This window comes from Hypanus sabinus, chromosome 9 (assembly GCF_030144855.1).
Source record: "Hypanus sabinus isolate sHypSab1 chromosome 9, sHypSab1.hap1, whole genome shotgun sequence".
Classification (NCBI taxonomy): Eukaryota; Metazoa; Chordata; class Chondrichthyes; order Myliobatiformes; family Dasyatidae; genus Hypanus; species Hypanus sabinus.
In genome coordinates, this window is record NC_082714.1 from 111,318,350 (window position 1) to 111,334,548 (window position 16,199).

At 38.7% G+C, this 16,199-nt stretch overlaps 1 protein-coding gene across 3 annotated transcripts in view; it reads right to left on the bottom strand.

The window, feature by feature from the left end:
• Positions 1 to 13,756: 13,756 nt before the first annotated feature.
• The window catches only part of LOC132399734 (troponin C, skeletal muscle-like), a 46,100-nt gene continuing 43,657 nt past the window's right edge, over positions 13,757 to 16,199 (bottom strand). For 2 of the 3 annotated variants that reach the window (XM_059980432.1, XM_059980434.1), the window contains one exon: positions 13,757 to 15,067. In XM_059980432.1, coding sequence (XP_059836415.1) covers positions 14,875 to 15,067 — 193 coding nt within the window. In that variant the 3' untranslated portion in view covers positions 13,757 to 14,874. The remainder of the gene's footprint in view (positions 15,068 to 16,199) is intronic. The other variant, XM_059980433.1, reaches the window with a different exon arrangement.

The window sequence follows — 16,199 nt, forward strand, 5'->3', positions numbered from 1 at the left end:
TGCTATCATTTTAAATTGATTTCTAATTAAAAGTTTTTTGGATTTATGAACTAATTTTATTCTTTCCTTAAATTTATTTGAATATTTTTTACCCTGAGATATTTAAAAATAATTCCAAATTCATTGTTAGCAGGGTGTTTCGAGGGCAAGACCTCAGCATATACTATATGAAGCCTGCTCCAAGTTAAAAGCTCTGGGGGAATGCCTCTGAGAGTTACCTCCATTCCCTATATCTTAAAGTGATCTGTGAGTGGTGACTTTGGTTGTTAGGTGGATTCATTATGATATGGTATACACAAGACTTAGCAAAAAAAGGTAATAGTTAAATTCTATTTCTCTCTATTACTGGAAAACCCTTGTGACATGTCTGGGACAATTAATAACTCCTAGTCATTATACACCTGAAAGACAAACTTCAACAGCTTGGTTTATTCTAGTACCAATTCTTGCAGAGTCATTGCAGAGAACTGCTACATTCATTCATGTACAACTCAGCAACAACATCTACTGATGTAAGTTAGAGTTTACAGGAAACGGTGCAGTAATAACTTAAGAGATTAGTAAACTTATTCACTTTGTCCCTTGTGTGATGTACCTTGTGAAGAGTTATTCTTCATATTCTGTGTTGGGTGGTAAGTCAAATGTTCTTGTTTCTAATCATCATCCTTGGGCTCATTATTCATAGAATTGCAGTCAAATAGAAGCAGTGTGACAAGAGGCTTGTCCTTTAAGCATGACTTACGTTTATTGTTGAGGTTCATATATGAAAATGGGAATTTATCTTCTCATCAATGAGATATGGATGACAGCGGCAAGGCTAGAACTTGGTGCTCATCCTTAATTGTGCTGAGAAGGTAGTAAAGAGCCATTTTCTTGAACCACTTTAGTCCTGTTGATAAAAGTAATCAATTAGTGATTTGGTTATTGTTCTAGTACTTAGATCCAACAATGATAAAATAAAATTGATAAATTTCCAAGTCAAGATGGCTTTTGGCTTGGGAACGGATGGGATATGTTAGGAAGCTGAAAGTGATGGTATTCCATATACCTTACTGTCTTTGTTATATCTGGTGATAGAGTCCTGGGTTTAGCAGGTATTTTGAAGATACTTTACATCTTGCAGATTATACCATGACTTTGAGGAATAGAAAACAACATTTTCTGGAGAAAACCCAGCCTTAAAATTAGCCTTGTAACTGAAGCATTTTTTTGTGTTTGGTCTCATGGGCATAAGAAATCAGAGCAGGAAAAAGATACTCATCTGCCCCTCTTCCCCTTTGTCCATTTACCATCATTCGATAAGATCATGGCTGCTTAATTACCTTAATAAGTATGTTCCTGGCATCATATTGCTATATTCTTTGATTCTTTCAACATAAAATAAATCTATCCATCAAAGGTATAAATGCAATTATTGACTCAGTCTCTGTATCCCTCCAAGACAGAAAAGCCCAATGATTTGCAATCTTTTAAAAACAGAAATTTTTCTTTTAGTACTAAATGGCCCATCCCATAATTTGAAATTACAATCTTAGTTTAAGACCATTCTGAGACCCTGCTGTTACAAGAGTCAACCCTTGTAATAATGATCACTGAGGCACAGAGAATCTGAATTTACCGACAAGTAACTTTTATTGTCTCAACTATAAAAAGCACATGGATTCACAAACTAACTACCTGTGTACACTCCACTAGGATTACCTGACCCTCCATGAACTCTTCATCAGGGAAAAGGGTTTACACTGGCCAGGCATTCCTCGTAGTTCCGATCTCCACGTGTCCATGGGATTCTCCTTATCCATGCTGGTTGGTCTCTGTAGAGCTATCGCCCTTATGTACTTGGAGCTCCTGACTCTATTTATAGTGTTCCTCATCAGTTGAACTGGTGGATCTCCATCTCATCGGCTCAAGGTCACTAACCTACCTGGGTCACCTTCTTACTGGCTCTAATCCAGGCTACAAACAACAATGTTTCATGTTTCTGTCCAACTCAGCCTTGTGTATTTGTATCTTTCAACTTTGACTGGTCCAAACCAGCTAAATGAGGCGACCCAGACAATGTCTAATGAGATTATAGATTGTTTCTTTGGTAGGTTTGGCATTTTACATTATAAGTCACTACTCGTCCGAGAATGGTCTTAGGTTTAGTGGATCATTACCTGAAGCTCCTTGTGTCCACATCCAATTGCTCTGATTAGGTTACCCCTGTCCTTGTTTCATCAAATCCATTAATTGTAGACTGCAGTTTGTTCTGGCCAACATCTCTCTACTCTTGATCCAAAGATATGTATCTTCGGATCATTATCTTCCTCTCATTCAGTTGACTTTCCACAGGACTGCCATGGAACCCCAGTTGTTGTGCAACACTTATATTTTATACATAAGATTAACATTTATTACTAATTTCACTCATTTTATACTGACAATCATTTCTGCAGATTCATGAAAGCATTACCCTCTACTTTTTCCATTATTTCGGCCTTCGATCTTCTCAATTGATATACATCGAGCAATACAATTATCAGGTTGCATAAAATTAGTATTACGGCAGCTATTCTCACCCATGGATGTATATGAACATTTATCCCCCAATTCCAAAACTTACTCCAAAAGCCTGGGTCACTCGATATTTCATTTGCCTTACTAGCGTGCGTTTTAATTACTGCAGTGCGTTTAGTCCATTGATAGATGATCTCCCTGGCCTCCTCCATGACACGTGTCCAGTCTGCGGTCAAGTGAAGAATTGGTGGCAACTCAGTAACGACATAGTCCCACAGATGTTCATCTGCATTAGTGCGTTGGATCTTGAAGTTTTCCTTCATTACTGTGTCTCCTACTGGCTGAGGCAATCCTATCATGGCCATCATTACCCGAAGGTTGCTCAATAATTGGAACTACAGACTAACTGATGATTATTCCCTCTGGGATACTGAATAATGTCAGTTTTAGAATTTTATTGCATAGGAACTATACCTTTGTACCTTCTGGAATACCTAGGGTTTTGTCCTTACACATAAAGCCAATATACTACCAATTTTAAGTCCTCCATTTCTCTTTTGTAAGCCTGTATTATCCATGTCCATTGAGAAGATTTGATTTTGCTCACTGAGTGTTTTCCAAGCAAAACATCACTCTTGACAAATGTGTAATGGCTATAATAGCTCTGGAGCAAGACTGACCATGGCCCCAGTCATGGTTAATTCCATCGCAAGGAAATACATTATTCTCTTCATGTTGAATTAAACACAAGGGTAATTTCTGCTCTTTTTCCAGTTTAAATATTAATTTATTTTTAGTCCATATTTTCTATTTGTTTTTCTAGATCATCCAATCTGGACTCCCAATTGTCCTTGGACTCAAGGTGTCCATTCTTTCTCACCCAATCTTGTTTCGGGATAGGAGAGACAAGTACTGGCATATTTTCCTTTCCCTTTGGTTTTTTGACAAAAATCCACTGGTTCTCAGGATGAAGGAATTGAACATCACCCCATTGAGATGACCTGTTCCCACCTTCTTGAACAGTTGTTTGCATTCTTGACTCCCAAATCAAAGCTATTGTGTACATCAATAGTTATGTGCTGATGGTGACAACATTCCTGTTTTTCCCCCACCAATTTCAGCTGGTTGATATGGCAGCACCCACTGGAGAAGTCAGTACTTTGCTTACTGAAATACTTGCTCGGTCTATAATTTCATAGGGCCCTGCAAACTCTTGATTTAAAAATGAGGTGGGTTGGTGTATTCTAATCATCACTCTTCATCTTGGGCTGATTCTATGGGACTGACTTTTGAGTCAAAGTAGGTTTTACTCTGTTGCTTATTTTTTCCTATTTGGTGGGCTGCCACATACGTGGGCTCTTTTATTGTTTATACCAATTGTTGTACCCACTTTTCTGACACAATTCCATTGATTTCAGGTTCTGTCAAATGTACTCCACCAATCCTCTCATGTCCCTTTCGGTCATGTGCTCATAAGGAATGTAATTTGTTGAAGATGCCACTGTGTTCCTTATTATCATCAGTTTAAAAGGCAAAACTACCTGCCATGTCGGTGCACCATTTTTGCAATTGTAATTTTTTGTGATCGATTCATTCTTTTCACAATTTCATATGACTGTGGTCTATGGAGTATATGAAATCTCCGCTTGATCCCTAAAAGTGCCATGACAGCTTGCAATATCTGGGCTGTGAAATGTCTGCTTTGATCTGATTCGATACTCTGGGGTTGTCCCCAGCGAGTGAACATTCTTTCCAATAAAATATTTGCAGTGGCCTATACTGTGTTTATCTTAGCCAGGAAAACTTTCACCTACTTTGTCAAGGTATCTGCTACTATAAGAATATATTTTGTACCCTCTTGGGGTGGATGGGAAGAAGAACAACATAATCTATCTGCAAATTAGTCCAAGGCCCATACACTGGTCTGGTGTGTCAAAAGGCTCCCTTCTTTACATTTCTGTCAGGATTATATTGTGCAGAGATAAAGCAATTTTTGACATAATGCTCTCCATCGTCCTTCATCTTAGGCCACCAGCCCACTTCCTTGATCTTTTCCAGGGTGCTTTTGCACCCCTGTGCTCCCATAGATCATGGTACCAATGGATCATCTGGTTTCTTCCTGCCTCTGGAACCACAAGCTTTCCTTCATGAAGGACAACTGCATCTTTGACAAATACTGCCTTTTGCACTTTGTATATTTCAGAACTTCTTCCTTCTGTCAATTTTTTATTTTTTTAAAAATCTTTCTTCTGCTCCTCTGTTAAATCCATTTCTTATGTTGTTTCTCCTACCTCCCAATCTCCCCAATCTGTGGCTGCCATTCCTGCCCAGATAAAACACCTTGCTTCACCAAATCATCAGCCTTTCTATTTCCCTCAGGAGATCATTTAAAGTAGGCTTTCACTTTCATGACTCTGTGTTCTTTACCCTTTGCCTCTTCAAATATATATTGTAATAAAGCAGCAGATAGGAGTGGCTTTCCGTCAGCTGAAACAAACCCTCTGGCTTTCCACAGAGGCAAATGTTCTGTAAGGCTGTTACAAACATACATACTATCAGAGTGTATGACTGATCCTGGCAGAAAACATTCTGGGTGGCTAACCACATATGCTACAGCTGCCAATTCTGCTGCCTGTGCACTCATGGTTTTGGGTAACTTTAAAGCTATATTATACCTTTCCTGGCTATGTTCATCCTTTATATATATGCCATACCCAGTTCTCCTTTCACCATCCTGTACTGATGAGGAGTCATCTACAAAAATTATAAAGAAGGGTTTTTCTTTTTCGTTTGTGTCTTTGTTGTCAGTTATTACTTTATCTGATCTGCTTCTACCCCTCCTTTTTGTTTTGATACAAATGGGCCCCTGGGACCATTTGCTATCATAACTTGACACTCATGTTCACTTCCTTGGTACACCAGGTTATCAGCTAACACAGGGGTAATGTTTATTCACTTTACACTAATATTTCTCCCGTGCAACAGCAATGCCCAGCTGGCAATTCTGATTTGGCTTCCTGAGCCATCTTTAATCCTTCCATCTAACAGTAATTGTATGGGGGTGTGTTCTGTCAATATTGTAAGTTGTAAGTCCCTATGTAGGCGAAATGTTGTACTGCCCAGAAAACTTTTACCCAGTGTCAAGATTATTCCTAAATAACTAACTTCATGTTTCATTCCCTGTGCTTTTTTAGGGTTTACCTTTAATCCCAATGTATATAATAATTGCAGCAGTTCTGTCAATAGCTCATAATGTCCCTGCTTGGTTTTAGTATGGAGTAGATCATCAATGTATTGTACCAACCACTCAGGCTTTGAAAATGTTTTAACCCTTCCCCTAAGCACTGATGAATTGTAGATGGGGAATTATGGAACTCCTGCAGTAGGGCATTCCATGTGTACTGCTATTCCTGAAAGATGAATGCAATCTTGTATTGACACTCTCATTCTAGTGGGATAGACCAAAACCCATTATTTATGTCTAAAACTGTGAACCATTGTGTCTTTCATTCTGTTTGACACTGTTTCTGGGTTACTTGCTACAGTTGGGGCTGTTAACAAGGTTACTTTATTCAGCTCTTGATATTCTATTGTCACCTCCAACTACCATCTGGTTTCCTCACGGGCCATATGGGTGAATTATTAATGGAGGCTACTGCCCTCAGAATCCCTTGTTGTACCAAACTCTGTATTACCTTACCCACATCTTCTTTTGCTTTTTTGGGAAACCCATATTGGTTTAGTGGTTTGCAGTTGGTCTTTGTATGCACACACTGCCAGCCTTCTTTCTGCAGCCATGCAAATTTTGCTGAGTGTTCTGCAATAATTTGCTGCACCTTCTGATCATTGCTCATCTCCACTGGTTTTATTCATATTTCACTGATTGTGCATATTCTATCCATATATTCTCATGTTGCTATCTGCATGTTGTGTATGTTATTCAGTCCAGTTGACATCAGCCATATCATACAATTAACTGGGTCAAAACAAAGCCCTGCTTTGGCCATATAATCATTCCCCAATATATGTTCCTGCTCCCTGTGTAATTCCACCAACACTATTAATGTTCTAAAGCTATATCTCCTATTCTAACTTCTAATGGTACACTCACAAGTCCTACTTGTGAATGTCCGGTAAGTCCACTTAGGATATTTTGACCTTGTATCTCACAATTTGCATTATTTATACTAATGCCGTTGACAGTGGTTCGGGATCCTCCAGTGTCCCATAAAAAGCTAACATGGTGGCCCCCGACCCAACCACTCACTGGGGTTCTTCTGGTTTCATCTCACCTCGTGTCACACACCCATGTTGGTGAGGCTTGAAGCTCAGGGTACAACTTCCTGGGTGGTGATTTCTCCATCATGTTATTTTGTGGGCTCCGTCTTTCTGGCCCTTCCAAGAGCAACTGGCATTGCTTTGCATTTTCTTGTCTCAGGTTTGGACATTCTCACTGAATATGTCCCCCTTGACCACAGTTATGGTATTTAGTTATTCCATCTACAGTTCTCCCTGTTCCCGGCACTGTTCCATTTCCTCTGTCCTTCCTTGCTCCTTGATAGCATCACAGGGAGCCTTTGGGATGGGTCCCCTACCCTCATTTCTCCAGACAATTGCCTTACTTTTAATAGGCATCACCTTCCCATTAGAGGGCTTATTTGGTCTTTGTATCTTTTTCCCGTGTCCCACTCATTTTCCTCAGTGCCCATGCCTCAGTATGTGTAGGTTCAGAAAGATCAGACATTTCCAATGTCTTTTTAGATTCATTGGTACAGTGAGTCACCATTGTCCTCAACCATCTATTTGAGGCTTCTGGTGCTAAATGGTCCCGATCTAATGCTGTTCCATAAACCCCTTCGAACACAGTCCATAAATGGGATGTAAATGCAGTGGGATGTTCACCTCTCCTCTTGTAACATTTGGCTAGTGCATCCACTGGGTCCCCTCAATGCGTTCTTTAATTCCCCACTTGTTCCCCCACCATGTTGTTGAATATCTGACAAACGCATTATAATTAATTTCCTTTCTTGGTGTTGTCTAGCCCATGTATTACTCTTTGATGACTAGTTGCTTGGAAAAGCTCTAAAAGTTCTTCTTGAGCACACATGTCCTGATATCCTTAGAAATATCTTGAAGCTGCTGTACCCCGAACAGTGTGGTGTATGTTATATTCTGATTGTGATTTCCACCCCCGGCCCCCCCGCCTCTCTGATAGTAACTTGGGGTGCCAATCACGCAGACGATAGCTCTGGCTCCTGTTGGTTGGGTGTCAGTGGGAGATCCTCGGGAAATGGTGCATGGAATGATCATAATCCTGTCTAGTAGCTAAATCATGCCAATCAATATCTCTATATTCACCTTCTTCCCCCTTTTCATATCCAAAAGCACTTATTATTCCTCGCTGAGCAGCATTGGTCCTGCAGCTTTTAAATCTGCTCTAAACTCTTTGCATGCTTCCCAGTGTTACTTTTTCTTTCCTGTGCTGATTTCTGAATCACATCATAGCCCTCTTTAAATCACTGCACTGTTTCCTTCATCCTTCCATTTTATTCTTTGCTTGTGTGGCTGCTTCCTCTTGTTTACTTTTCTCTTTAAGTAATTTCTCACACTTCAACTTAAACAGGCTCATATGCATCCAGTCCATACCTCTCTGACCCGGTAAATCAGTAAATCTTTTGCTAAAGTTTTCTCCCTCCTTTTGTGACTTTTGTGTTTTACTTCTACCCTCTCTCATTCTGCTTCTGCTTTATGCCGACATTCGTTTCTGTTCTGCCTTAGCATTTTGCTGTAATTCTAACAAAACTGTTTTTGTAATTGTTTAAACTTCCTGCCCGACAGCTTCCCTTGAGTGATTTTCCACAGGGCATCCCCATCAGTTTTCCCCTCACAGCCAGAGTGATCGACAGACTCCTCATATTGCCCAACACATATTTCTGGATGTATCCTCTCCAATCAAAATAATTCAAGACCTTTGGGCTTGCAGAATTTCCTAAATTCTTCATCTCAAAATAGTAACCAGTAACTACCCAGCCCCAGATCTCTCTGCGCCTCACCCATGAAGTCCGACTTGAGTCTTCCGCTCAGCAAAGAGAATTATCCTCGAGTCCACAACAGGGATGTCAATTCTGTAACAAGAATCACTCTTTGCAATAATTAGTGAAGTACAAAGAATTTGTATTTACCGACAAGTGAGTTTTATTGTTTCAACTAAAAAGCACGTGGATTCTCAAATAAATTAGTTGTGTATACCCCACTAGAATTCCCAGACCCTCCATGAACAGTCAAAGAAGAGAGAAGGTATTACCCAGGTATTAATATTTAAACTGGAAAAAGAGCAGAAATTAGAAAATTAGAAAAGAGAATAATGTATTTCCTTGCGATGGAATTAACCATGACTGGGGCCATGGTCAGTCTTGCTCCAGAGCTATTATAGCCATTACACATTTGTCAAGAGTGATGTTTTGCTTGGAAAACACTCAGTGAACAAAAACAAATCTTCTCAATGGACATGGATAATACAGGCTTACAAAAGAGAAATGGAGGACTCAAAATTAGTAGTATATTGGCTTTATGTGCAAGGACAAAACCCTAGGTATTCCAGAAGGTACAAAGGTACAGTTCCTATGCAATAAAATTCTATAGCTGACATTATTGAGAATCAAAGAGGGAATTATCATAAGTTAGTCTGTAGATCCAATTATTGAGCGGCCTTCAGCTAATGATGACCATGATAGGATTACAGTTCCGTGGGATCACACTCATGTGTATATTGAGTGGGGCAGTGATCTACACAAGAGGTAAATTGACTGGGGTGGTGGTTTCCCCACCCCTTACATTTCTCAAGGGTTGCTTCCAGCATTATAAACTGCCCACAGGAGAATATAGTACACAGGGAGAGTAGAATAGGGAAGGCACTAAAGGACCAGAAGAAGAGTTTTTGTCAGGGCCCAGGCCCTTTCCAGGTTTTCAAAACTATAAGAAAAATCTCTACTCCAAGCCCACAAGTGATGGAAACTACACCAGAGCCTACATATAGTGAGACCCAGCATAATACAGATGGGGCAGGATTAGTGTTAGAAGATACAAGGGAACTTGTCACCTTGATGCCAGGGTACCATGGGCAGGTGATCATCAATCTAACTAAAATAATGGAAAAAGAATGGTGTTCACCTACAACAAAATGATTATTTACTTCTCCAGCAAGAGTGATTTGAAGCCAATAAAAAATAGAAGGAAAAGAGGACTATTGGAATTAGTGGGAGTAGGTTATGCATCAGGGGTAGCAATGCTCAACACCCTAGATATACCAGAATTTGAAAACCAGATACAGTCACTCCAGCAGAAAAGAAAACAAGGGATATTACTGGAGAAAATGATCAAGATCAGGTACAAACTAATCAGATTAGTCAAGATGCATCCCAGGTAACTGGATGCGGTTAAATTTCTGAAGCCTGTTGAAGATCCAACAAATCTGATTATTGACTGCATAGACCTCAAGTCTAGGGAAATGCATAAAACTGAGATCTGTGCTACGTATGTTAGTTGGTTGCTTACCATGTTTGGCACTAATCTATTACAAATTGATCTACAAATTGGATCTCAGATGAGCATCCAAAAGAAAAAGGTCAGAGGAAGGGTGCAATTGTGTCGTATTGGAAGCTTTACAATAACCAACAGAGTACTGGGTACCTGTGATAATGTTCAAGGAAGGTTTTATGTTGGAGTAGTTCCACATTCCCCAACATGAAAATAATCCAAACTATCCTTTGAAAAGGGTTCACAATGTCAGTAAATATCATGAGAGTACATGGATATCCTTAAGTAACCCACCAACACATGCTATTGTTATGCATAGCACTGGGAAAGAGATGGATTTATCAAGATGCCATCAAGGGGGAGACCATAGATCTTGTCTAGAAGAAATGACAAAACAGAAGCTTACAAATTGTGGTTTCAGTACTTATTAAAATTGTTCATTGTCTATTTTCCTGTGAATAATCAGTCTTTTTACAATATGCATTGCTGTGACAGACATATTATATAGCAACAACGCCACAGGTTATAGCAAGGGATGGGAACAATACTCTTTGGAAAGTCACAATGTCACCATAGGAAGTATGACTTTAGATCTGGTCTTTGGAGGATGAATTTTGCCTCAGCCAGTAGGAGACACAGTAATGAAGGAAAACTTCAAGATCCAATGCACTGATGCAGATGAGTATCTGTGGGACTATGTCGTTACTGCGCTGCCACCAATTCTTCACTTGACCGCAGACTGGACATGTGTCATGGAGGAGGCCAGGGAGATCATCCATCAATGGACTAAACGCACTGCAGTAATTAAAACGCACGCTAGTAAGGCAAATAAAATATTGAGTGACCCAGGCTTTTGGAGTAAGTTTTGGAATTGGGGGATAAATGTTCATATACATCCATGGGTGAGAATAGTATCACATGCTGCTGTAATACTAATTTTATGCACCCTGATAATTGTATTGCTCGTTGTATATCAATTGAGAAGATAGAAGGCCGAAATAATGGAAAAAGTAGAGGGTAATGCTTTCATGAATCTTCAGAAGTGATTGTCAGTATAAAGTGAGTGAATTTAGTAATAAATGTTAATCTTATGTTTAAAATATAAGTGTTGCACACCTACTGCGGTTCCATGGCAGTCCTGTGGGAATTCAACTGAATGAGAGGAGGATAATGATCCTAAGATAAATATCTTTGGATCAAGAGGAGAGAGATGTTGGCCAGAACAAACTGCAGTCTACAATTAATGGATTTGATGAAACAAGGACAGGGGTAACCCAATCAGAGCAATTGGATGTGGACACAAGGAGCTTCAGGTAATGATCCACTAAACCTAAGACCATTCTCAGACGAGTAGTGACTTATAATGTAAAATGCCAGACCTACCAAAGAAACAATCTATAATCTCATTACACATTGTCTGGGTCGCCTCATTTAGCTGGTTTGGACCAGTCAGAGTTGAAAGATACAAATACACAAGGCTGAGTTGGACAGAAACATGAAACATTGTTGGTTGTAGCCTGGATTAGAGCCAGTAAGAAGGTGAACCAGGTAGGTTAGTGACCTTGAGCCAATGAGATGGAGATCCACCAGTTCAACTGATGAGGAACACTATAAATAGAGTCAGGAGCTCCAAGTACATAAGGGCGATAGCTCTACAGAGACCAACCAGCATGGATAAGGAGAATCCCATGGACACGTGGAGATCGGAACTACGAGGAATGCCTGGCCAGTTTAAACTCTTTTCCCTGATGAATAGTTCATGGTGGGTCAGGTAATCCCAGTGGAGTGTACACAGGTAGTTAGTTTGAGAATCCATGTGCTTTTTATAGTTGAGACAATAAAAGTTATTTGTCGGTAAATTCAGATTCTCTGTGCCTCAGTGATCATTATTACATGGGTTGACTCTTGTAACAGCAGGGTCTCAGAATGGTCTTAAACTAAGATTGAAATTTCAAAATATGGCTTAGGCCATTTAGTTCTAAAATAAAGAAAAATTTCTGTTTTTAGAAGATTGTAATTCATTGGGCTTTTCTGTCTTGGAGGGATACAGAGACTCAGTCAATAATTGCATTTAAACCTTTGATGGATAGATTTATTTTATATTAAAAGAATCAAAGAATATAGCAATATGATGCCAGGAACATACTTATTAAGGTAATTAAGCAGCCATGATCTTATTGAATGATGGTAAATGGACAAAGGGGAAGAGGGGCAGGTGAGTATCTTTTTCCTGCTCTAATTTCTTATGCTCATGAGACCAAACATATAAATGCTTCAGTTACAAGGCTAATTTTAAGGCTGAGTTTTCTCCAGAAAATGTTTTTTTTTTGATTCCTCAGTCTTGACATTATCTGCAAGATGTAAAGTATCTTCAAAATACCTGCTAAACCCAGGACTCTATCACCAGATATAACAAAGACAGGGAACACCATCATTTTCAGCTTCCTACCATATCCCATCCGTTCCCAAGCCAAAAGCCAACTTGACTTGGAAATTTATCAATTTTATTTTATCATTGTTGGATCTAAATACTAGAACAATAACCAAATCACTACTTGATTACTTTTATCAACAGAACTAAACTGCTTCATGAAAATGGCTCTTTACTACCTTTTTAGGGCGATTAAGGATGAGCACGAAGTTCTGGCCTTGCCGCTGTCATCCATATCTCATTGATGAGAAGATAAATTCCCATTTTCATATATGAACCTCAACAATAAATGTCTGTCATGCTTAAAGGACAAGCCTCTTATCTTGTCACCCTGCATCTATTTGACTGCAACTCTAAGAATAATGAGCCTAAGGATGATGATTGGAAACAAGAACATTTGACTTACCACCCAACACAGAATATGAAGAATAACTCTTCACAAGGTACACTACCCAAGGGACACAGTGAATAAGTTTTTTAAACTCTTAAGTTATTACTGCACCATTTCCTGTAAATTCTAACTTACATCAATAGATGTTGTTGCTGAGTTGTACATGAATGAATGTAGCAGTTCTCTGCAATGACTCTGCAAGAATTGGTACTAGAATAAACCAAGCTGTTGAAGTTTGTCTTTCAGGTGTATAATGACTAGGAGTTATTAATTGTCCCAGACATGTCACAAGGGTTTTCCAGTAATAGAGGGAAATAGAATTTAACTATTACCTTTTTTTGCTAAGTCTTGTGTATACCATATCATAATGAATCCACCTAACAACCAAAGTCACCACTCACAGATCCCTTTAAGATATAGGGAATGGAGGTAACTCTCAGAGGCATTCCCCCAGAGCTTTTAACTTGGAGCAGGCTTCAGATAGTATATGCTGAGGTCTTGCCCTCTGAACACCCTGCTAACAATGACTTTGGAATTATTTTTAAATGTCTCAGGATAAAGAATTTATGGAAAGAATAAAGTTAGTTCATAAATCCAAAAACTTTTAATTAGAAATCAATTTAAAATGAGAGTAAATAATTAAAATAAAATAAATACGCAACTTGCATTACACCTTTTATAGTTGAATGAGGCTGTATTTCTTAAGCCAGTCAGCTCTGGCATTTTGCATATGGATTAGTATCTTAGCACATCAATACTCCAGTAAGAGATGGAGTTAGTGAAGAGTCTATCAATGGAACAGAAGGTCAGACATGCCAACATTTGGCATTTATAAAACTGCCGGCTACAGGCAAACTCAGTCGAGGTAAATATATCCATATTTAGAACTTCCATCTGAACATCTTAAGGCCTAGATAGAGTGGACATGGAGAGGATGATTCCTATAGTGGTGGAGTCTAGGACCAGAGGGCACAGCTTCAGACTAGCAGATGTCCCTTTAAAACAGAGATGAGGAGGAATTTCAGAAGGTAGGAAATCTTGGAATCTGTGGCAGCCAAGTCATTGAAGGTTGATAGGTTCTTGATCGCAAGGGCATCAAAGGTTATGGCAAAAAGGCAAGAGAATGGTGTTGAGAGGGATAATAAATCAGCCATGATGGAATAGCAGAGCAGACTCGATGGGACAAATTGCTTAATCCTGCTCCTATAACTTATGGTCTTATTTTCAGTGCAACTTTGGAGACACCATATTTTTCTTGCTGTAAATTTAAATTGATAGGCCTAATAGTTCCAACAAGGAGCTGAGTAAATTTTTACCAGTGAAGTTTTCTATCATCTGTGAAGTATAAAGGCAGATCAGGGAGAACCTCTGGAAAGTTGCAATTGGAGTCTGTTGATAACTAAGAATAATAATCAGGACATTTTTAAGCAAGTCAGGCACTCAATAATTGCAACAACAACTGGCTGAAAAAATGACATTAATTTTATTGGGAAAAGGTTTGGAATATATGGTTGTGTTATAGACTGCTGGCAAAATCATTAAGAGTTTCATACATAGAATGTTGCTTCTTCTTCTGCAGGAGTGAATTGTAGCAACAGTGCTAGCAATTTCAGAGTATAGGTCAAATATGTCTAATTTTGCATTGGATGCAGCAATCACATTCCTTTCAAATGTCTGGTGATCAGTTAGCTACAGTAGAGCATGAGAAATGTGGCACAAGATACTGTACAGTAAGCTATGTGTTCTAATTTATTTAAATGTGGTCTTGAAGAGAGGCTGAGCCAAAAGCCAAAAGTAATGGATTTGTAGAGCAGGAGATGGAAGATGACATTTTAAAAGGTTTCTGAAGAAGTGAGACACTAATGGTTGTTGAGGAATGTTGTTCATTTACTGGACATTTTCCATCAATTTCACCCATTCTGAAATGAAAGAAAAAGAAAGAAAGGAAAGGAAAGGAAAGGAAAGGAAAGGAAAGGAAAAGAAAGAAGTTTGATTGAGTTTAGCTTCATTGACATGGCTAAAAGTTAAATATTTCAACCAATATTTTATTCACTTTTGTACTTGTATACAAACCATCAAAGTCTAGTTTGCCGTCATTGTTTTTGTCACCCTCCCTCATGAGTTCATCAATTTCCTCTTCTGAGATTTGTTCTCCAGATTCTTTAATTAAGTTCCAAAGCTCATCCCGTTCAATGAAACCATCAGCATTCCTGTGCACGGGGTAAACATTTAGAGATGTGTGTTACATCGACTGGAAATCAGTTACAGAAAATAGTGTCAGAATAAATTGTTTGTTTACACAGACCTAAAGTATTTATGTAACTAGTACAGTGGCCCAAGAGCCATTCTTGCTTCTCACTTAATTATCATTAGATATTGACCAACAAAGTCTATGTATTCCAATTTTCCAAAGGCATTAAAATAAGTAGTAGGGCATGCTGTTCTGAGGATATTTAGATGTTGTAACAGGATATAGAAATATTGGATGAGTAGGTGAAAACTAGCAAATGGAGTTTAACGTAAGAATATGTAAGGTCATGCACTATAGAAAAAGCAATCAAGAGGCAGAGTATCATTTAATTGGAGATGGTTTCAACCAATGTAGTTTGCCTTAGGATTTAATGTATGAAAAAAGACCAACATTTGTTTAGCCTTCCTTCTTGTAGTCACATAACATGGTGAAAATGGGGTCCGTGGTTAAGCTTACTAATACTTTCAACTATTGAGCCAACAATTAACCTAGGAATTTTCATTAGAATTCTCCAGCAATGGTGAGCTCTAGGAATGATAGATTTACTTCTATACATGTATATATTTCCTGAAACATGTTGCAAGTTACTCAAATTGATTATCCTAAAATATTATGCCTTCTATTCTGACAGTACACAACAACCATTCCCTTCATCTTCAACGTGCATGGTTGTTGTTAATGGATACATTAATATGCCCAAAAATAAAATTCAATATAAAATCATAAAATATTGGATGTGTTTAAAACAGAATATTTATTAGATCTCCCAACTGTCTGACTCAGCATATGCTTTTCTGGTCATACAAGATATCAGAGACAACTAGCCTTCAATACCCAACGCATTGACTGTTCCTGAACCCTGGCAATCCAGTCCCCACTGGTTATGGTCAGTATTCCTGCTTCATTCTGTTCAACTTTTTGATAATATGAAGGTCTTTAAAAAGGCTCTTTTTAGCACTATTGCCTCATTTTCAACTTGATTCTAAACCTGTCTAAATCAGTAATTCAAATCAGTAATAGAAATGTGGGATTATACATGGCCCTGGGAACTCCACACTGTGCAACAGCTCTCTCTCAGTTCCCTATAATGT